The sequence below is a fragment of the Gallinula chloropus genome, assembly GCF_964237585.1.
Source record: "Gallinula chloropus genome assembly, chromosome: 1".
NCBI lineage: Eukaryota > Metazoa > Chordata > Aves > Gruiformes > Rallidae > Gallinula > Gallinula chloropus.
In genome coordinates, this window is record NC_140085.1 from 81,880,930 (window position 1) to 81,904,376 (window position 23,447).

Genomic DNA, 23,447 nt, shown 5'->3' on the forward strand with positions numbered 1-23,447 from the left:
GAATGGAAATAACAGCTTGAAGTGACTGCCCCTCATTCCCAACCCCTCCCCCAGCTGCTGCCTGCAGCAGAAATGCTATCAAGGAACATCTCAGTAAGAGGTTTACAAGCAGGAGTCATTTGAACCATCGATAAGGGAAATTCCACAGCTTCTCACAGAGGAGGGATTGTTTTACAGCAGGGAACCAGGGCAGCTGGAGATTTGACCATATAAGTTAATGAGATAGTCAGGAGCGGTGGTGGTGGCGCGATGATGTTAGGCTGATGGCTCTGATGCTTTTACAGGCGGCATTAAATTCCTTGAGTGAGTAATTAGGGGTGATGAAGAAAAAGCAAGAGGAAAGATTTCAAAACAACAGCGCCTATCGAAACATGCTGACTCGAAGAATGGGATGAGGCACGGCTCAGTGGTATGTACAGTCACTGTCTACATGCCTTCCGGTGCTCCCCCCTTGCGCACATTCAGGTTCCCATTACTCTCCTCATCCACGACAAAGAAGCCTCAGACAGGGGCTGCTCCTGCAGCGTGAACTAACGCTGTTTCCTGATTTGCAAGCACTGGCAGGCAGCTCCAAACGGGGAAAAGGTGTGAATCACCTCTTCTTTTGGAGACTTACGTGTTTCTTCCTAGCGGACCCCACAGTTATGGATCCAGTTCCTTCTGCTGAATCATTGCAGTAGAATGAATTGGGACGTGATTTATTTTATACCTGTTAGTTTTCAACAGTCTACAGGTCTATAAGGTTTCAGTTTTCCCAATTTTCAGTGCTCGTGTGACAAGAAGACAGGGGACGTCTTCCCTTACTCAACACTTGCTGATCTCCTTTCTACTGATAGCAATTGGTCACTTCTAGAAATAAAAGTAAGGTGTGAAAGAGCAATGGGGGAGCTGTGCTGTGGGTCTGAAAGATGTAAGAAACACAGTTTTCCTGAAAGTGCTGGGAACATTTAGTTTAGAGATTAAGCTCAAAATCCAGTAAGTCCTACGGAATGAAACTGCAGGCTCTTAATGGAAGGTTTACTGAGAGGATTCATAATTAATTAGTGACTAGAAAACCATGATTTCTTCCACTGCTGTGTTGATATTTGGTCTCCTTCTGCCCTCCCCTCGCTCGCTTAAGCAATATGAGAAAGCTAAAAGGGAACAACTCCTTTAAGGAGCACATGGGGACGTGTTAAAGGGTTCTGTCCTGCAGATGCCCCCAGACACACATAACCACTGGTAGGCAGGAAAAAAACGTGTCTCCCCATTAATGCATAGTCCAAGAATGAACACCCTAGTCCTACTCATAAAATAGGATTCTGACTTGCTACCACAATGACAAACCGACCTGCTCTTTCAGGTCATATTACCTATCAGCAGGGGCTTTAACGAGTGTCAAAGATGGATAGGAACAAGACTAAGGCCTCTCCTATACATATAAGAATTGCACTGATTTAACTAAAGCTGTGATTTCATACATATCGACTCAGCTGGGTGCCAACTCCAGCAGAGATGCTCCTCTTTGTAAGAGTGGGTTACTGCTCTGAACTCAAACTCATTCCTCATCAACCTAAGCTAAACTGAAATAAATTAAATTATAATTATAGTAAGAACTATGTCATCGATTTACCTAACTTGGCTTTAAAATTATACTTGTAAGCTAAATCATGCAATATTCTCATTTACAAAATGACTAAGACTATTCTGCTGGAAGCTAGTGTTCACAAAGCTATGGCCTGAAAAAAGGACAAACTATACAACTTAAAGCTGGGAGCTGACCTGTTGACCACACCTGCTTGAAGGGAGAGAGCTCTGTAAAATAAGGGCCGAGGCCACAAAGACCTCTGATGAAAAACCTCAGCTAAAAAACCCAAGAAGTCAACAGAAGAAAATAGTTACTTGAAAAAATGCCCCACTCAGCACTTCAGAGTCTGATCAGCGAACAATAAAAATAGTAAACAGAAAATACTACTGTGCCTACCTTGTTTCCCAGCTGCTAGATGAAGTGACTAACAGGAACAAATAGGGAAACTTTCCTTTCCTCTCTCTGTTACTTAAGAACATAGGAAATACTGAGACAGGCAGTGAGACCTGAGCTAGCTAGCTCATGCTGGCCAGTTATGAGCCATAATCAGAGCACACTCAGGTTTGGTTTTAGCACTATGAAATTCAGGCTTTCAGCTTTTATGAACAAAACAAAACAAAACAAAACAAACCACAAAACAAAACAGAAAGAGAGAAAGAGAGAGAGAAAGAGAGAGAGAGAAAGAGAGAGAGAGAAAGAAAGGAAGAAAGCAAGCAAGCAAGAAAGCAAGCAAGCAAGAAAGCAAGAAAGAAAGAAAGAAAGAGCAATAAATGAATGAAAGGCAAGGGCTACCCCTCTGCAACCTCACAGAGAACTAGGGCTGCTTGGATCCCCTCTTATTTGCTAGTAGACTTGGAAGAGCTCTGCTTAGCTGTCCCCAAAAGTCACCATCAACAAAGTCAATGGGGAATCAGATTCTGAAGTAGAAAGGCAGTGAGAAGATAAATGCAAGTATGACTGATTAATCATAGACCGGAAGAACCCAGCAAGCATATAGTGTTCAGAGGGTTTTTTTGCTTTTGTTTTCTTTGTAAAAGGTGCACCAGAAGCTTCGGTTCCATTTTCTGTCTTTCACATTCCTCTCCACTCTCGTGGCTCCTTGGAGTGACTGGGCTTGGCCACTGGTGTGCTGCTCCGGTGGGGCTAGTGGCCGAGGTCATGATGACTCCTCAAGTGCATTGACGACCTGCTCAAGGATGTCAGGGCAGTGATCTGCTATCTGTTGTAAGATGGCGTTGGCAAACTCCTGCAGCTCTGCGCTTTCCTTCTCGCCCTTTTCTAACTCCTCACGAAGCTGCAAGAAACACAGAGGTATGGTCATTTTCCACTATTAAATATGTTCACTGGATAATATAGACAACTGCCCAGTGGGCTCAGCTCTAAGCTACACCACCACTTTTAGAAAGGGAGCTAACAGAGGTGTAACATGCTGAGCACTTCCATGATTGGCATCTTCCCCTGGTGACACCTTCACCAGAAACTGGATGCTCTCCCTGTTCTTTATTTCACTTTTTCACTCTACAGGACCAGTTAAGGACGTGTCCATGTGGGAAAACTAATGGGCTTAACTACTTTTGAATAAATTGTGCTATGATTAACATTAGAAAAACTTCCTCCATAGACCGTTTTTCCAAAAGCAACCACACACCAGAAGCAATACAGCATTTTGCTAGTATATCATTTTAAATAGTTTGACTTTTATTCATGAACAGCAGGATGTTTCAAAGGTCATTAGTTCAGAATTACTTCTTACCTGAAGTCAACAGGAATGTTCCATAGTCATACATTATACACTCAGAGTTAACCAGAACTCCAATTTTTCTGTGGAATTAATAATTTTCAGAGACCACGTTTCCTAATTCACTCATAAGATGACTACACACAATTCTGGCGGAACAGACACGATTTTTGTTTACTAACTCTGCATTTCCTGTTGGATCATTTGCTGTTTAGATTACTGTAATAGTCCCAGAAAAGGACACAGAACTTCAAAACTTTATCTTAATGACGCTGTCTACAGCCTATAAACTGGTTCTTTTTTTCAACAAGCGGTGTAACAAACCACACCACACAACATACTGGAGTATATGTCAACATAATTTTTAGCTCTGGGCCTCAGCCATTGCCAGAGAGTCTAAATGAAAGAGCAGGAAACATCTGCCTTCAGTAACCTGTTTTTATCTGCCCAGCAATTGATAAAGTCCACGCTAGCCTGTGAACTGTGCTGAATCCCAAGTAAGGCTGTAATTTGTGCTAGCATTTTAGGGGATTACTGTGCTCATGATGGTCTAAGGATCTAACAGAACAAGCAACATCTCTTACTACACCAGATGACACAGACAGCTAGACTGGATAAACTGTGAAGCAGATAGCTTTTTTGTTACTAGATATCCAAAAAAGTCTTCTGGTTTTTCAGTAGTATGATTTTCTTCTAAGAAAGTATAATCTCCATGGATCTAAGAGAAGTATATTTCTAGCAGGTACATATGCTGAGACAGATCCTGAAGTTTATTGTAAGTGTCTGCATTCAAAGACTTCTGTCAGTTTGCACAGCTGTAAGCAACTAGGTTTTTTTTTTCTTGAATCTTCTTTTAAATCCCCCCCTTCCAATATCATCTGTCAGTCCTGTAACATTTCTTATAGCTAAGTGATTAATATTTTTATTGGAACTCTACAGTGGTAATACATGACATGGGAAGAATATCAAATTGGATTTTTTCATCCCTGAAGGGATAACTGGTCATCAGCAGACACAATCTTTGATCTGTATTTTGTACTTCTGCAACACTGCTCGCTGTAGGTTTTAAAAAGAGAACTGTTGGGCAGCAGGACAACAGGGATGATTTTACCACTGGAAGAGCACAATGCAGTGGGAAAGGCTCTATTTCTACAATTAAATTTCAAATCAGATACAACAGGATGCCTGTGTTTAGCGATGGCATCAAGCAAAGCACAGAATACGGTTAGTGCAAGAAATACTGCATAAACCCAAACAGCCCAAGAATGACTATAGAATAAATATAAATGCTTTATAAGGAAGTTATGGTATAGACTTCTATAGACAAAAGTGAGAGAAAGGAAATTAAAAGGGTAAGCCTGCTACACTATTCCCTTTACTAGGCAGGGTAGCATACAGTAAATTACTTGGGCTTTGTGTGCTGAATGTTAGTTTAATGTGTTCTTATGTGCTTTGTTCCTACTGGCTGCTGTACTCACAGCACAGCTATATGGCTCCGAGAGGGGCTCCTGCCAAGAATCACAATGCAAAAGCAACCTGATCCTGCTCCGCGGAGCGACATGGGCTGGGGAAGTGGGGAAAACAAGAGGGAGGGGAGCACTCCGGGCTCTGCAAGGGCTCTTGGGGGAGAAAGGGAGGTGGGGGAATCCAGCAGTAACCCACAATGGCTCAGGAATGGCATGCTGTGGATCAGCGACTAGCCTGGTTCCAACAGCCTGGCAGAGTTACTAGTTGGAAACTTGCTGGCTGGATAAGCCTAGGAGAGGTCCAGTCAGCAAGCAGGATTGAAAGAGTCAGCACAGCCAGCCAGGAGCAGTGCTGAAAATTAAAAGCCAGGAGACTGGGCTGCAGGGACAACCTCTGAGTCTCAGGTTGCTCAACCAAGCAAAGTCCCGGCAATTCAGGCAGCCCCAGGTACAGCAGCCTGAAAACCGCCAAGCTGATGGTAAAGTCACAGGACTGCCTTGAACGTTGAGCTCTGAGGCAGGGCTGCCTTGGCTTCTTGGGCCAGCACAAAGACTTCATGGTGCATCACAAGGGTGGGAGGTGGTGGAAGTTGGGAGAGACACTAACAGGAGAAGAAGCCAGTGATGCAATTCTTATCTTTATCTGGCTCCTGCAAGGGACCTCGGCAGGAGGAGAGCCAGGAGAGGGCAGTGTTAGCAGGGAAAGCAGGGTCCTGCAACCACCACCTGCCCAGCCACCATCCCTCTTCCTGGCCTTTCAGCCAAATCCCCCAGGTGAAGCTCCAGGAAAGGACCAAGCAATTAAATAATCAAATATAAAAGCACCTCAAAGAGATTAACCTTCACAACTGAAAGGAGGTTGGTGGACAAGGGAGAATCCCACAGGATATTGTTGTTGGGGCGGTACTGCAAAGCCAGGGGTGTCTCAGTTTCTTGCCGCGCTCGTCATCATTTATGTGAATGCATGTGGAATACAACTCCTTGCAAAATCAAGGTAAGCCCAACAAAAGAAGCCCACTTCAAAGCTAAAATAAATCAAACACAATCAAACAAAAGTAACCAACTTCATCAGATGAAGAAAAGTTGGAGCACAGGAAGTTCTGCACCAACATGTGGAAGAACTTTTTCACAGTGAGGGCGACAGAGCCCTGGGACAGGCTGCCCAGGGTGGTGGTGGAGTCTCCATCTCTGGAGATATTCAAGACCTGTCTGGACGCCTATCTGAGTGATATGAGCTAGGGAGCTGCTTTGGCAGGGGGGTTGGACCCGATGATCTCTCAAGGTCCCTTCCAACCCCTATGATTCTATGATCCAAGAAGTAACTTTCTGACCATCAAGAGCCCAAAAGGAGACGGCTCCGAATGCTGAAGGTCAACAATAATACTTTGCACATTAGCACAGACAGAAAGTCTGCACAGCTGGCTGGCAGATGTCTGTGATGAAACATCTTTGAAAAAAGTAGCAATGATAGCCTTGCGTTGAGTTTGCTAGCTTCAGAACATCTAGGTTTAATAATGTGATTTCTACTTAAACAAAAACATCTTAATTGACTATGTGGCTGGTTGCAGCATTTCTACATTATGTATGTCATCTCCGTTTACGTCATTCCCTTCAGAAACAGCTGTGAGCAGCATAGGTCACTCTTCATTCAGACAAACTCCTTAATGGGGAACATCCAGTTCTCCATGGCCTAACTTCACTTAGATGTTTGGCAGTCCAGATTCTAGGGGAGTTTCTCTAAAAGGGTCGTATCTATTCTAACTCTGGTTTCCTAGCTTTTCCTCTTGTGAATACAAACCAAAATGGTCTTACCTTCCCCATGGCATTTTTCTGTGACAATAAAGGAGTGTTAAGCAGTGTCCTTCTTTGTTGGCATTTTCAGCTGAGGATATGAGGAGATTCATACACTCACAGAAACGACGGAAAAAGAGAAGGCAAGGCCAGCTGTGTTTGCCTAGTTGACGGTAAGTAAAAATAGACAGCTCAGAAGGAAAAGGATAGCCTGGACCCCAGAGGTGCTTCATAGTATTTACACTTTATCTTTGGATAGAAGTACAGGAAGGACCTTCAGCATCTCAGGGGAATGTGAGCTTGCAGATAATCTGCAATAGATTCAGACACTTTTCATCACTGCTGCCTTCCTTCCTGGCCTTAGAGCAAGTCATGATAGGAATACTTTTCCATTTATAGGTAAACTCCATCGGTGAAAAAAAAAAATCCCAAACTATTCACCATGAACTTAACTTGCATTGTGCTTCTCAGGTCCAAGGCATCCCAGAATTTATGTAAAGATTAACTGACATTCAGAGGGAAGATAACTTCACAGTTAAGAAACAGGTTTTACATGAGCACTAGGTGAATTGTGTTGCTGCTCTGCAGAACTTTCATGGCCTTTGTTCATTCCACAATCCCAGTAAGGCAACACCATGCAAAGATCCTTTAAAATTATTTATATGGGGAAGGTTTACTCCTCAGACTGTTATTTTCCTCCAGTTAATAATTCCACAAAAACACTGATGAAAAAGGCAAACAAAAATAAAGCAGTATCTCATCTCAGGCTATGGACAGTAAAACTGAATACAGAAAATGGGGTACTTGTAGAGCAGCACGAGAAGAAAGCTAACTGTGGGACTCAGATAGGGCTACAATACCTGGATCTGGAATTATGTTTCTCCAGATGTAATTGGGTGTTTCTGGATCAGGCTATGGTTAGCCTGAAAAATACATCTGGGGGTTTATGTAACAGAAATAAGCATCAAAAAGAAATTCAATTGATTTCATCTTAACTTCTGTTTTGACTGAAAGTAAGTTAAACTACTCTGTATCTCAGGCAAATGGTCAAGAGCTTTTGCATCTTCCCAGACCAACCAATGTAAATATGTTTGTTTGAAATAGTGAGAGCCAACTGCATACGACCCTTTGTTTCTCGACTAGAGACCTACAAAAGGGTAGTCAAGGACCCAAGAATCACAAACATGGAGAAAATTCACCTGTCTGCAAAGCAAATCTTGAATACCTCATAGCTGATGAGTTTTGGGAAAACTGGAGCCCTTTCTACTCTTTCCATGTTACTTGTCTCTCTTTAACAACAAATTAATTTTGATTATTATGAAGTCATGAAGAATCCTGTTAGCTCTGAAATTTCTGACAGATACTTGAAGAAAGAAATTTCCACAGAATATTTTGGTCCATACCATCCAGTGAGCCTGACAGGCCAACAGTGGACCCAGCTGCTCCTGCCTGTGGTTCCTTTTACCCAGGAAGGATGCCCACAGCAGCCACCTCAGCAACCACGACACAGCCAAGCAGAATCCTTACCAGTAGCTCATTCTGGGACTTGTTACAAAAAGCTTCCACAAGAACTACAGTGCCCAAAGCAAGGAAGAGTAACAGAATTTATCATCTAATAGTAAAACATATGGAGAGGTGAGCTGCCCTTGAAAAAATAAAGCAATAGCTCAGGTTGGTACACCAACTGCTTCTAGGAACTGCTTGAAATGAGACCACAGTAAATACGAGACCCACCGCATATGCACACGAAACATTTCACCCTGCCCTAAAAGCAACGCTTTTCCCTTTAACTACTTTTAACCTGAAAAGAGATGAAATGTTACTGATTGATAGTATATATTCCAATTAAAATTAGCAATGCCATGCACAAATAAAAATGGATAATGTTATGGCATTATGGATAATGCTTGTGACTTTGACCAGCATTTAGGAACTATGACACCGACCCCAAGTTCTCATCCTCACTCAAAACATTAATTTAATATAAACATTTAAAATACTAGAAAATGTAAAAATTGTAGAGTTTCTATATCCATTGTGTTCTCAACTAAACTCAGGAAATACATTTGCACACAAAGGATATAAATTGTTGCAATTATTACTTCGAATTCCTAACAGAGACCAGAAGTGGGCTGTTTAACTTTAAAATACATTTTGCATTCCCACTAAGATACAAATTAAAAATAAATGACATAAATCAGGTGGGGAGGATAACAAGCTAATGGGAGAGCAGTCAGAGAAGAAAGACAGGGTAAACTCTGAAGTAACTGGGTAATTTAGAGTGACTAAATGCAAAACATGGCAGAGTAATTTCTTTACAGAAACTAAGTTGAGCAATTTCTCATAGATGATACAGAAGCAAGAACACAAGTGGCATCTGAACAAGTACACAGGATGTTTATAAAATAGCTGCTTGTAATTTAGAGTAAAGTTTATCCCGCTTGCAATGTTGTTTGTATATCAAATCAAAATGTATCTTTAACACTTCCAAAATGCAGCAAGCATATATGCAATTTTAAAATAGAATTTGAAAGCTACATACACACAGTCTGGTGTCTGAACAAAAAGCTTAACATTAACTTTTCTGAGAGTGAAATGGGAATTATGTGCAACATAAATTATGCTCCTTGGAACCAAGCCATGACTATTTAGCTGCTACAGCAGGTTGTGACTGATACAGTGAAGTGACATTATCACCTTTTTCCTGCCTCTGGTTTGAGCAGCTGAACAGAAAAGTAATTCCTGATTTCTTGAGAGAGGATTGATAAGTAGGAATCCCTAGACGTTTGCTCTTCGGCTGAAGCTGATACACAGGGAGAGGGAAGACAACCTTTCTTGACTGCAAAGGCTCTTCTACAACCATAAAGATGTTTTTAAAGTGCATCTCTCTGTAGCTCACAGCCAAAGCAGTCATAGGAGTAACATCATGCTATAGTAATGGGGTGAGACAAGCTCCCACCGTAGGTGTCCTCTGAGAGAGACCATTCATGGAAATGCATCTACCCAGGTCCTACAGGCCTGATGTTCATACTGCCAGAAATACCTCCTGGGAAAGAGGACCAGGTTGATTGTGCAGGAAAAGAATGGTGCCTGGGGGCCAGGAGAAATAGGCAGGACCCCCAGCTGCCTGGAGGAAGCCAGGATGTGTCAGACATGGATGGAAAGAACCACTGATGGCAGGGAGAAAATGCCTCCTACTCCTAGGGTTAAGAAAATGATCTTCATTGGATAGGTCCTCTTCTGATGGAAGAAACATTTTTTCAGAATGACTGTAGGACCTAATGAAAATGAGAAGTTTTCCATAATATGAGACTGCACATTTTAGAGCTGGATTTAAGTGATAAGAAACAATGATGATACTGCTTAAGCTATGAATGGAACAAACACCATTGGCTACTACTAATACCTGGTTGCTGCACTTGGTTGTCTCTTTTTACTTTTGTGCACTGCTGCCTTCCAACCACAGCACAGCATGCCACTAGCAACATACTTATATGATGATTTTCAGCAAGTTCCCTTTCTACTCCATTCTTTCCTTTCATAAAGAGAAAAGAAAACCAACAACTGAACCATAGATAAAACTGTGGACCATATGATTATGTTCTTAATGTCATTTCCTTTCATAGAGGAATAAAATCCCTCACTTAACAGCAACCATCTGAAATGTGAAACGTAGCTGTAGTTCTACAAAGCCCAAGAATATTAACATAATGATATGCTTGGGACAAAGTGAAAGAAAATATTGTATTTAATAGAAATTGCTAGGATAATGCAATTATTTATAGCAAATGAATGAAATTTTTATTTCTCAGTGTTGAGACTTGGAACATTCTTCCTTCCTCCTTATGGTAACTTCAATCTTTTAAGTAGACAAGTTGAACAGGACATGAATGGGTTGAAGGAGGACAGTTCCAGAAAAAATGCTGGTTAAATTCTTTGGGAACATCGGGTCAGAATTGACTCAAAGGAATTTTTTCCACCACATTAATAAGCTAATGACATGGTTCCAAGCACTGTAGATTCTTTATTCTCTACAACTTAATCTCCTATACTAGTTTAGATAAGGTTTTGAGATACCATATACTGGCTTTTCAGCCTTCATTACAAATGGACCACAGTTTTACTATGGTAAATCAGCTTTACAAAATGTCTTCAATAAAATGCCAAAAAAGAATAATACAATATCTTGGCTCTATACTTTGATTAAAATCAATTGAAGTCACTAAGGAATAGTTTAACTTAATAGTAGCATAAGGAAACTATTATACACTAGAGGTACCAATTATCAATCAAACTATGAGAGTCCACAAAATTACTTAGGCGGCAACAAATTCCCCTTAGAACCACAGGGCTGATGCTGGCAGATGTTTTTCTGACAATGACTTGTTATGTTAATTTCCCTGCGTCACTGTGGATGTGCTGGGTGAGTGAAAAGCTTACATCTAATTCATACACTAGTTTTACCTGCCAGAAGAAGCCCCAGAAAACTCCAGCTATTTGTACCTGAGCCTCCCCAGCAGGTATGAGAGACCTACAGGGTATATGCTATGACAAAATGCTGCAGGACCAACTTTCGCCAATGATAGTTGCTGCAATGGGAATTCACAGCTTTGAAAGCAGCAGTATGAAAATGAATTCTCAACTGTTTAGGAAAAAAAACCCAATCCACAAACTACAAAACAACCCCAAAACAAACTAAGTAATCTCATTGGTGAGAAGTGGATACATTCGCACCATTCTTAAATATTATTGGTGTTCAGTTAAGTGTGTCCTCCCTAATCATGTTAGCACTTCTTAACATTCAAGAGGATTAATTTTTTCCCACTGAGGCTTGTGAAGCATTATCTACAGAAGATCATATTAGAAGGGACAGGAGTGAATTTAATGCACTGGATTTGAAGTCATTTACAAAACTCATTAAAATTCCAAAGATGCAAAATGGGTATTCTGTGATGGGTTTCTGTGAATCTGGAGAACTGATTCCCACCCACCATGGGAATACTTTAAACACAAAGGAAATTCTGCAGTTAGAAACAGAAAAGCTCCGTGACTTAAATGAAAAATGTGCTTTGTAAATTGAAATACATCATTAGTTTGTATTTTTCAACTGAAGCTTGTTAAATACAGTCTAAGTGAGTATGGGAAAGCAGAAGAGACTGCTACATTTGACTTTAGCAGATGTTAGTTACTCGTGGGAGTCACAAATGGAGTAGTTACTTCAACCAACTGTGGCAATAGCAATGCATAATTAAGACAATAATGGAAGAGGATAGAAAAATATTTTTTTCTCTTCTCCAGGACAACTTAGATAATTCTTTTTCTCACAATTTTGACTTAAATCTTTTATTTTTTTTTCTGTGTAAGCCATTAATGTTGCTAATGGACTAGCAAAGTTCGTTTGAGAAGTGTCTTTTGCTAGACCAGTACCTTGAACTGGAGAGAGCAGATGCTGTTTTGGGCTGTCTGTCTGTTCAGAAGAACTTGCCAAAGAACACCTTCTCTATTTGCTTTACCTACATTCTCTTGATCAAATTGAAGATATCACCTGTCCCCACAGATCCTGATTATATTCAAAGATCATCACAGCTGTAACAGACCAGGTTATCTGTTTCAGGGATATAAAAAATTTGCCGACATCCAGCCTTTACTTCTGTTTTCTGAGATGCTTCCCATAGGTGCTACAGGTTTTGTCATCTGATGCTTCACCCCTATCTGACAGACAAGGCAGCTCAGAATTGTATGCTGAATGTTTTGATCTGTGACATAGGAGCCCTTCCTCTTCAGTGTATGAGGATGGCACGCATTATACTGAAAACCTTAATCCTGTACCAACAATTACAGAAGCCAAGAGGTAAATAAAACGTGTACCTGGGTGTGTAGGAGCTAGTGGGCTCTATAGGGAAGAGGAATTGTCAGGCCTATAGAGGCAAATGTAGGTATTGAGTGGGGCACACAGTAAATAAATGTATGAAGACAAGTATAAAGACAGAGATCAACTGTGATGTAGCATCTAGGACCTGTTACAGGCATATTTATGCCAAAAGGTCTGCTCTTCTTTCTGAGCTGTTAGGCATGCTTCTGTTTGCTTCCTGTAATTTGGTTGCTGAAGTGCTCTCTCTCAAATTTCTGGATCAAAATTCAGGCTTGAGTTGAAAGTGCAAGGAATTGAGCTTAAACATCACAAAAGAAGAAAACCAGAGCTGAAGTGTTCAGGTTAGGCTCAGGATAGTGCCCACTGACCCAGAGAACCACTTTTAACTATATAGGCCTTACACTAGCTTGTGTGCATACTGGATAGACTTCTCTGTAGGGTATCAAAGTGAATAATTTAGTGAATGAATCTTCCCTATAACCCAAAGTAAGGGTCAAAAATTAAAAGCCAGTTGCATTTATTTCTGGCACAGGTTCCTTATAATAGCTTAAATAATTAAAAAAAAAAGAAAAAAAAAGAAAAAAGGCACCGTTTGTAATATAAGAGTAAAAATTTAAAAGAATTATAGGAAGGAATGAGAAAAAAAGGGTTGTGGAGAGTGATGAATTATCGTATGTAAACAAGAGATAAAAACTGCCAGTGAACGGATTAAGGAAGACAAGACATTACCAGAGCTGAGAGAAAGATTATTTCAGTAGCTGAATTATAGATATATAGTGTCCCTGTAGAGACTTCATCAGACAAGCTGCTATTAAACTGTTTCAGTTCTGCATTCCAAAACTCCTGGAGATACACAGTTGGATTTCTGAAATCACTCTGTGTGTGCACAAGCATGGGTGTACTGCATTTAGCACACTGGGTCCAAATTTGGTATAGGTATCCAGGTGAGATGGTAAGCAGAAAAAAACACTGGCAGAACAGAAGGTAACAGAAGGTAAGGATGTTGTCTTAATTTATGTAAAGCGACTCAAAAATATGCCAATTTAAATGGTTAATGTAATGACTACATTAAGTTACAAAAGAACAGCTAAACTTTGTTAACAGGTAAAGCATGGCAAAAGTGGTATCTTGCAGTTTGGTTTCCCATAAGCGTGTAGATGAATGGCCTCAAGTACAGATAAAAGAACAGAAGAAATTCCATACTAAATATTAAATGGATATGATTAAAAAAATTATTGGCTCCTGTCATCTGAAGAGTAGTGGATCATACAATCATAAAGTCATAGAATATCCTGAGTTGTAAAGGATCATAAAGTCCAACTCCTGGCTCCACACAGGGCCAGCCAAGTCAGAGCATGTGACTGAGAGCATTGTCCAGACAGTTCTTGAACTCAGTGAAGCTCCGTGCTGTGACCACTTCCCTGGCGAGCGTGTTCCAGTGCCTGACCACCCTCCCAGTAAAGAGCCTCTTCCTAGTATCCAACCTAAACCTCCCCTGTTGCAGCTTCATACCATTCCCTCAGGTTCTATCACTGGTCACCAAAGAGAGGAGATCAGTGCCTGCCCCTTCACTCTCCCTCATCAGGAAGCCACAGACCATGATGAGGTCCCCCCATAATCTCCTTTTCTCCAGCCTAAACAAACAAAGGGACTTCAACCTCTCCTTGTAAGACTTTTTCTCCAGACCTTTCACCATTCTCGTTTCCCTCCTCTGGACACTCTCCAATAGTTTCATGTCCCTCTTGTACTGTGGCACCCAAAACTGCACACAGTGCTTAAGGTGAGGCCACACTAGCGCAGTGTAGAGTGGGGCAATCCCCTCCCTGGACCAGCTGGTGACAGTGTGCTTGATGCACCCCAGGATGCAGTTGGCCCTCCTGGCTGCCTGGGCACATTGCTGGCCTGTGTTTAATCTGCTGTCGACCAAGACCTCCAAATCCCTCTCAGCATGGCTGGTCTCCAGCGTCTGATCCCCCAGCCTGTATGTGCAGCCAGGGTTGTCCCTTCCCAGGTGCTGGATCAGGCACTTGCCCTTGTTAAACTTCACGCTGTCGGTGAATGCCCAGCTGTCTAATCTGTCCGGGTCTCTCTGTAAGGTTTCTCCACCATCAATGGAGTCAACAGCTCCTCCCAATTTGGTGTCATCTACAAATTTACTTAAGACACCCTCTAGTCCTGTGTCCAGGTCATTTACGAAAACATTAAAAAGAACTGGTCCTAAAATGGAACCCTGGGGAACCCCATTAGTGACTGGCCACCAGCCAGATGTAACCCCATCTACTATCATCCTCTGGGACTGACCCTTCAGCCAATTGCCCACCCAACGTGTTAGGACTCTGTCTTGCTGGCCAAAACGTCCAGCATACAGCTGGGAACTGAGAGACAGTATCAAAAGCATTATTGAAATCTGAAAAAAAAAATCAACTGGTTTCCCTTGGTCAGCCAGTTGGGTGACCTTCTTGTAAAAGGCAATCAGATAATCAGATTGCATAGATAAGACCTTCCCCTCCTGGACCTGTGTTGGCTGTGACCAATCCCAGTATGTTTTTCTCCATATTTTTACCAGGCACTGAGGTGAGACTGAAAAGCCTGTACCAGGGTCTTCTTTCTTACCATCCTTGAAAACTGGGACAATGTTTGCCAGCTTCCTGTCAACTGGGACCTCTCCAGATTCCCAAGACCGATGAAAAATAATTGAGAGAAGTCTCACAATGATATCAGCCAGCTCCCTGAGTACCCTGGGATGAATTCCATCGGGGCCCATGGACTCATATGGATCCAGGTGGAGCAGAAGATCGCCCACAAGTCCAGGGTTCACTAGGAATTTATCATTGCTGCAGTCATGGTCCTCCAATTCCAGGCATGTGGATATTTGCTACCAGTTTTCATAGAATCATGGAATGGTTTGGGTTGGAAGGAAACTCCAAGATCATCTAGCTTCAACCCCCCTGCCATAGGCAGGGACACCCTCCAAAGCCCAAAAGCCCCATCCAACCTGGCCTTGAACACTTCCAGGGAGGGAGCATCCACAGCTTCTTTGGGCAACCTGTGCCAGTGCCTCACCACCCTCACAGTGAAGAATTTTTTCCTACTGTTTAATCTAAATCTTCCCTCTCCTTGTCCTATCATTACATGCCACTGTGAACAGTCCCTCTCCGTCTCTCTTGTAGGCCCCCTTAGGTAATGGAAGGCTGCTCTAGTGTCTTCCCATAGGGAGCAGGTGAGTGGGCCACATTTTGATGTGGCACATCAGGAAGACCTACATCAACAGTTCAGGCCCTTGCTCAGAGCTTCAGACCACAAACTCACCTGCTCCTGGGTCATCTTCTGCAGCTCTTTCTCCCAAGCTGCCCGGTCATCATCTAGGTGGTAGGAAGCAGGTGGGGTGAGTCCACGCAGAATCAGGGGGTCACGGTCATGGCAGAGGGCTGTCAGATGTCCAATGTACAACTTCAATTTGCTGCGATTCTGATCAAGTTCTAGGAGGGGCTGAATTATCTGAAATAAGAGAACAGAGACAGTGAGGAACAGTTGGAGACCCAAGCCAAGATAACAGCAAAGATCAGCCTCTGAGATCAACCTTGTTCAGCTCCAGACTGGAAGAAACCCGAACACCCTCCCTCCCTGCTGAGTACTCTTATCCCATAACCCAGCAACCATCCTGTTAAAGCGGAAAGAAAACAAGGACACTAGGGATGTGGGGATGATAGCTGTCTGATTAATATAGGAAATAATGAGGATATAGGTGAAAATGAAACAATATTAAATTGAATGCATTAACTCTACTGATCATCCAGCAGTGCCTCTGTCAGCCATTTCAACTTCTTGCCTTAAGGGAAATTAATTTTTCTGATAAAAGGTGCCTGTCCACAACTAAGGCAACGACAATGTAGATTTTAACTTGTTTTGCCAACAAACATTTTACTGTAACCTGTAACTGAAGTATATAACCATGTTCTAAAGAGATGAGTTTCAAATAATGCCAAGACATTGGTTTCTAAGATAAACACATTTCTGCTGTAGAAACTGGACAGAGACACATTTTAAACAGAAAGTTAAGGTACAGTTTTCTACAGTTTTGGAAAGGAGGCGACTTTAATTTATTATGCAAACAAGATTCTATACAATGGACTAGAAAACTAAAATCAAAGACCTTTAATAAGTACTATTTGATTTTGCTGTACTTCACCTAATCTGAATCTAAACCTTGTTCCTCATTGCAATCAAAGCTGAAATCATCCAGTTCCCATCAAAAAGTATTTGAAGAGCCACTTTTCATCTGTTTTATAAAAATATAGAGCTGAAGAGCATAAATAAATAGTGGGAACCCCTCACTATGCCTTCCCACAGGAATACAGCTTTCTGTTGTTCTAGGTGTTTGTGGACATATATTCAAAACTGCAGTAATACAACACTCTGAGGCTTGCAGCTGATGAAAAAAGCAAGGAAGAAACAGGCTCTGTACCTCCACTCTCTAAAACGAAGTGTTGAAGCTACAGGCACTGATGTGCACCAGCTAGGAGAGCTGGAAAGCCTTGCCACGATGCTGGTAACTTGTCACATTCCCAGGCAGGGGCTGCACCTGCTGTTTGTTAGTGGGCTGGGGATATCTTTTCAATAGGGCACCTCTGACCCTGCTAATGAATAAGGAGTGAGATAATCTCTGAGTCAACAGGAACAGGGTGCTGGCAGTACTTTCAACAAAGATGCTGGCTTCGACCCCTTTTAATAAGGCTGTCAGGGCTCACTTATTTTGCTTCTAACACTGCTCTACACGGATTAATTTCTGTAGAGTGAGAGGATCTAAGCAGCTAACGAATGTCAGGCTCCTTGGCCTGTGAAGCGTAGCTGCGCTCAGCAGCCTACGCCAGAACATCAAGGTGGGAGCAGCTATGAACAGCCACAGCGACATGGCAGCCACGGTAGAGGAGACAGATGAGAAACCTGCAGAGACAGTGAGCTCACAGGCTTTCTTAAACCCCCCACTGCCACGTGTAGCCTTGGGGCAACATCTGTTTACAGATATATATGCACATAAAAGTATGATTTGATGTATCAAGACTGCACACTGCAGCAGGGCAGGATATTCTGCTCTCCTGTATACAGGGCAATAGGAAGGGATATGTTAGTAGCATCAACAAAGTCACATTTCACTTCCAGCACCAAGCACAACTGAATTTGGCAAATTATATCCACAAGCTTTGGTTGTCTGCTGAATTTATACTATTTACCCCAATTTCTTATAATTTGGGTTACCTAGATTATGATCTGTTATGCCTGTGCAAGTGAAAAAACTGTTGCTTCTCACTTAACTAATGCCTTTCCTACCTTTCTTACTATTTGATTTGTCCACACAAGGTAGAGTGATTCAATATCACCTCTTAAAAAACCTGACTTATAAAAATGTGAAAATTAAATCAATGCCCTACTAACCGGCTGTTCAATCATTGTCATAGCTGCCTTGTATTATTTTTCAGATACTGCAGTCTACTGAATATCCATCAGATGTGCAGATTTCAGTCTGAAAAGAATCCAACTTGCTAACCTTCCCAGCTGCTCTTTGTGAGAAGAAACCAGCTCCAATAAAGAGAAAGCAGAGCAATCCAGCAAATACCGACAGAAGATTTTCATACAACAGTTGAATTTGATTCCTTGGCGACAAGTCTCCTTCTGAAGCACATTCCTCCTGCACCCTTCCCCCCTTACCTCCAACTGGAAACAGGCCAAATGAGGCGTGTGAAAGTTCTTAGCTAGCAGCCCTCCCAAAGCTGTTCGCAGAGCAATCATTCCTCTCACTTGGGATCCATTAGACGCTGCCAGTCAGTTCGGAAATGCCCTTATATCTGCGTTCCTGCCATATCTAATTTGAACTACCCACTTAGCAAGAGGCACTGTGCTTCCCACACAGCAGACCTGCCACTGCCTTATCTCAAGAGGGTGTAAGAGCATTTGCTAAGTGGAAAGACAAGCCAGTGCTGGATTCATAAACCACATCGTGTTCTCATGATCAGCCCAGAGCTGCAGAGCTTTCTAGGAAAGCAATGGGTGAACAGATGAAACCCCAGAATATCTTCTGAAGCAGACAATCTTCATTAATTGCCCTGATAGGTTTAGGTCATCCTCATCAATGCATGGAATGAAGTCTGCTTAATGTACCTTTAAGTTCAGAATATTGTTAATGGCCAGCTAAATTTGACAACATGTTTCACTAAAAAAGGCAAGCACTACGATGCTGAAGTAGAAACATGAAATGCCTGACAAAACTCTGATACAAACTCAAAACAGCTCTACCAACTGATAAAGACATTTGGGAACATATTCCAGAACAAATTCAACTTGGAAGCAACATGTTCAGGGTTTTTTTTGAGATTTTGCAGATTGTTTTTTATCTTTGAGCATGAAAAAATCTGAATCTAATTGTAGTTTTTTGAGTCATTGGGGCAAAAACATGCTTTAGAATGAAATTAACACTGCTTCTTCAGTAGTAGTCCTGCAGTTGCTGTACAATGGTCAGCTGAAGTAGGAGTAACTGTAGTTAAAAGTGTTTTGTAGGAGTCTGTATTTAAATATGTATATGTATGATCCATAGATAAGAAAAAGTACTTGTAACTGAATGTGGTTGGAGAGACCTACCTAAATGTTTGGTGACTTTTACCATGAAAGATGAACAAAGTTCCCATACAGAGAGTGTGGTGTCTAACAACTGGCCTGAGCAGTGTCTAATGTAAATACACAAGAACATGTAGGTGGTTATGTGAAAAGGAAAACCAGTGAGTGGGTGGCGTAAGTGTCGAACTGAGACAAACTTGATACTGACTGTCCATAGGTGTCTGCGGAGTAAAGTAGGGTTTTAATCAACGTGCAATGGGACTCACTCACCACAACCACCAGATTTAAATTATGTGTTCTCCAAGCAGAAGGGCTAATGATCCAGTCACCTTTCTCCCTGCTAACATTCCCTTCTTCTCTGAAAGAAGCAACCGCTTTTCTTTTGTGGACCCAAGTAATTAACTTAGCTAATTTCAGAGAATATCTTCTAAATCTCTACTTAGTAATGAATCTGCAGCTCCCATTTTGAAGAAAGTCTTATATGCACTCATAAAAGCTTCTCTGGTTTTCCAGCTACGTCAGTTGATCATGCAAAAGTTATCTACTTACACAACTTGCCTTACTCATCAGAATCACGCACCAACAGGCATGTTGATCATGGATCAACAGCAGTAACCTTTTTATTATAGATACATGCCTATGATTCCTTCTTGATGCAGCAATGCCAATACAAAGTGCCATTCATACACTTGGAACTGCCATGGCTGCTGTCATACTCCCCTATTAGCTTGGCTACCCTGCTTATACATATGCTGCACAGGTATATTTGCCACAGAATGCTAAAAGGCAGAGTAATGCAGGTAAGTGGTCTTCATTACGCGGTTAAGTAACTCTGTAGATTTTTCTCAACTTACCCAGAAATCTTTAGATATTTGAAAAAAATATTCTGGAAGAACAGCTGCACCAAGAAGAAAATAAAATAGAATTGACAAGAAATCTAGGGGTCAAAGTAAATAACGTGAGGTCAAAATGTCACTGTTCTTGTATCAAAAGAGTAGAAAGAAGTGTAGATGGAAGGAATCTGAAAGATTCCAAGGAATTAACTAATTTGAGAAATGCTCTAGCTTGATAACCTGGTCTAGAGACTTTGGGTGTTCCATGTAGATCCTGTAAAGGCACACAAAAAAGAAGGAATTATGAAAAAAAGAACCTAAACAACCAAAACCTCACAACACCACTAAAGAACCCCTTCAAAACTGCAGACTGGACATAACAAATATGTGTTGAAAACAAGTTAAATGGAGGTGGATCTTAATCTTCTAACAATCACATTTTTCATGTGAGCGTGGGAAATCATTTTCAAACTTTGTTACATGCAGATGCATGTGCTACCCAATAAAACCTCCTTCCCAAATTACAATTACACAGGAGAAGATGGGCTCAAAGTCTGGGTAAACATATATCTCCACTAAAACAAAATGATTCCAAGGAGGACCTGCCACCGCTAACAAAAGATGGAATGGACCATAGTGGGTCCTCTGATGCCTCCCTATATCTGTGTTTCATTATAGATATTGTCAGATGAGAAAATTTTGCCTATGCAGCAAAATATCTTCTACGTAGCAAAATATCTATCAGGAGATATGGAAATAAACTAAGATACCAAATCACAGGGTCTGGAAGTATTTGCATGGCAAATTGAATTACGCCTTCTCGCTCAGACCATTTGTGTGTGTTTGGCAACAATCGCAAGGGTTCAACTACAATCATCTTGTAACCATTGAATGCAATGGAGTTTTATGAGGCATGAGTTTGGCTCAGAAAGTGCAAAGCTTTCCCAAATTCAGAACAATTTATCACTGATGTCTTCCCTTCATTATTTTAAATGGAAACAGAAGAAAGTGCTCAAAAAGACACTGCCTGACCTCAGTTCAGTTCAGCTCAGTTCAGTGCTGCACAGAGATACTTGGTTTCTTCAGAAGACCACAAGACAAAAGTGCAGGGACGGGCTCAGTTTTCATTAATTTGTTTTAAATAGGAAAAAGAAAAAAAAAGAAGAAAAAAAAAGAAAGAAGGATTTATACCTAACCTTCACCATTTTCTCCTCATAAAACAAACCAGAACAACATGTGTGAGGAGCTGAAAGAGATTCTGGCTATTTTGACAGAGTTGCCTTACTCAGTTCGTTTCTGACAGAGTCAATTAGGAAATCATTTTTATATAGCAAATTATTTTTGAAATTTTTATACACCATGAACAAATCCCATGGATTAATGATTTCCAGAGTTCACCCTCTCCACCTTGGGAAAAATCCAGACCAGAAAAAAAGAGCAGAGAAAACACAAAACAGAGAAAGTAGTTTTGTCATTAGTTCCCTCTATTTAAATAAAATCTTTTCCCCATAATGAAGGTGAAGCAAAGAATTGCAGCGGGTTGGTAGGATTCCTAAAGCACTGAAAATGAGTGAGCAGCTAAAAAATATTTTTCTACATCACAAATCCAGAAGTGCTTTTACATTACGTTGGCAACTTCTGCTTACATGGGCTGTGGAGCACAAGCTTGCAGGGAACTCTGTGTGGAACAGCACGGACTACTGTAGATCAGAACTGAAATCCACTGGCGGGACCGTGAGAAGCTTGTAACCAAACCATTGGGGAATATGAACCTTCAGGAACGAGGTACCTCAGCACAGATGAAAAGGGTTTCCACATACAGGTAATCCACCTTCAATTTCACCTGTTCCATCAATCCCTTACTTCCAAAAGTAAAAGCATTTGCCCAAAGCCTCGCCCCTAAATATAACCAATTGCACTGTACAAACATCGCATCTCTTCCTCCCTTAACAGTCCGAGTCCATATGCCTCTTCCACAGCTGAGGCAGAAGAGAGAAATGTGTGGCATAACTGCAAGATGAGATCAGAACATACAAATTGAAATGCTGTTTTTAGGTGTCTAAGCTTTCTTTTGTCCTCAAAATTTCTTGGGGAATCCAGCAACATGGCAGCTTAGTTATGGAGCAAAACAGGGTGGGTATAGTAGGGCAAGATCTACAAAGAACCTAAAATCTCCCACTTCAATATATTATTAAAAGCTCTTTTCTGTAAGTTGTGTTAAATATCAGGTTAATATTTTGAATAATAAAAGTATAGAAAGCTGTGAAACTGGGTAGTAAGACTTACAATATTGACAATTAGAACACTGTCGAGAAAAAAGCAAGCATTCACACAGCAAGTGAAAATAGTCTAACAACTGCTTGCAGCTTGTATGCAACACTGGATTTAAATAGCATCCTCTTGATCAAACCTTTGTAGGTGTAATCAAGCAAGTTCTGATTTCACAGAATCCGTTCGATTTTATGCTGAGTCCTTCTCTACAATAACACAAAGCAGCTCGAGAAGAAGAAAGAACAAACTGCTTGTATTTTTAATCCATTCAAGCTTTCTAGCACTTGCTATCTATGTAACCGTGACATTCCTTGCTGTACTGTATTTTGTCTATTGCTTCTTCCTATTACATGGGATAAAAGGAAACAGTGGCTAGTATGCTTTTGTTTGAAAGCAGAAGGTTGCAGTGCATACCCTGGGAGACTCTGTCCATGGGAATGCTTATGTATCAGCAACTGCGTTTTTCTGCCTCCCTGCTGTCTGCCCCATTGCTAATGGAAAACAGAAGGCATTTCTTAAGCAGGCTACCAGAGAACACAATCAGTGCTTTTTCTGCTCAGATGAACTATAACCTCCCTGTCCGCAGGTGCTGTGAATCTTTGCCTCATCCCTCTCTAACACTGGGTCTTCATTTTGCTCTCCTAGCACTCTACCTGGTACATGACACAAAGCAAAGCCACATGAAGCCACCAAAGACCCGGGTAATCCATCTTTAAGAATTCTTGTAAGAGTTGTTTGCTCTACATGCAAATGCAAAATCCCATTAATCAGTATACCTATTTATATGAATATATATAATAATTCCTATCTACATGTTAGATAAAATAAACAGATGTAGCTGGGTTGCCTGTGGTGAGCCTACTATGAGTTGGAACTGTAAATCCTGGCATCTCCATAAGTAATTATGAACTTTACCAGCCAGGAAAATACAGCGTCTAGATTGGCTACATGCCCCTATCAGGTTTTATTTTAGTCATATTTCTCTTGAGATTATTTTCATAGTTAACATGTTGGAAAGCAGGTTTGGGCTTGATTCTTTCTCTACTCTAGTATTGTTTCCCTCTCCCAGCCCCCAGCTTCTTCCCTCCTAACTCACAATTCAGAGGTGCTGGCAGCAACATCCCCAGCCTGGCTGCAGCTATTTCACTTCTGTCTCTATCCTGCCTGTGAGTGCCAGAGCTCAGCTCCATTCTGCCTTAGATCACCAACAGCGTACTTGTAGCTTGCAGAAGCTGCTGGCCTTGCATTGTTGCATCCTGGCATGTGGATGGGTGCTGGAAGAAAAATGTTTGAGTACAGA

General features: G+C 41.4%; 1 protein-coding gene across 2 annotated transcripts in view; it reads right to left on the bottom strand.

The window, feature by feature from the left end:
• Window positions 1-2,723: 2,723 nt before the first annotated feature.
• Window positions 2,724-23,447, bottom strand: part of ERC1 (ELKS/RAB6-interacting/CAST family member 1) — a gene marked incomplete at its 3' end in the record, with an annotated part of 279,280 nt that continues 258,556 nt past the window's right edge. For both annotated transcript variants that reach the window (XM_084278306.1, XM_084278305.1), the window contains 2 exons: window positions 15,744-15,932; window positions 2,724-2,861 (listed from right to left, as the gene is read on the bottom strand). In XM_084278306.1, the coding sequence (XP_084134432.1) occupies window positions 2,724-2,861; window positions 15,744-15,932 (327 nt within the window). The remainder of the gene's footprint in view (window positions 2,862-15,743; window positions 15,933-23,447) is intronic.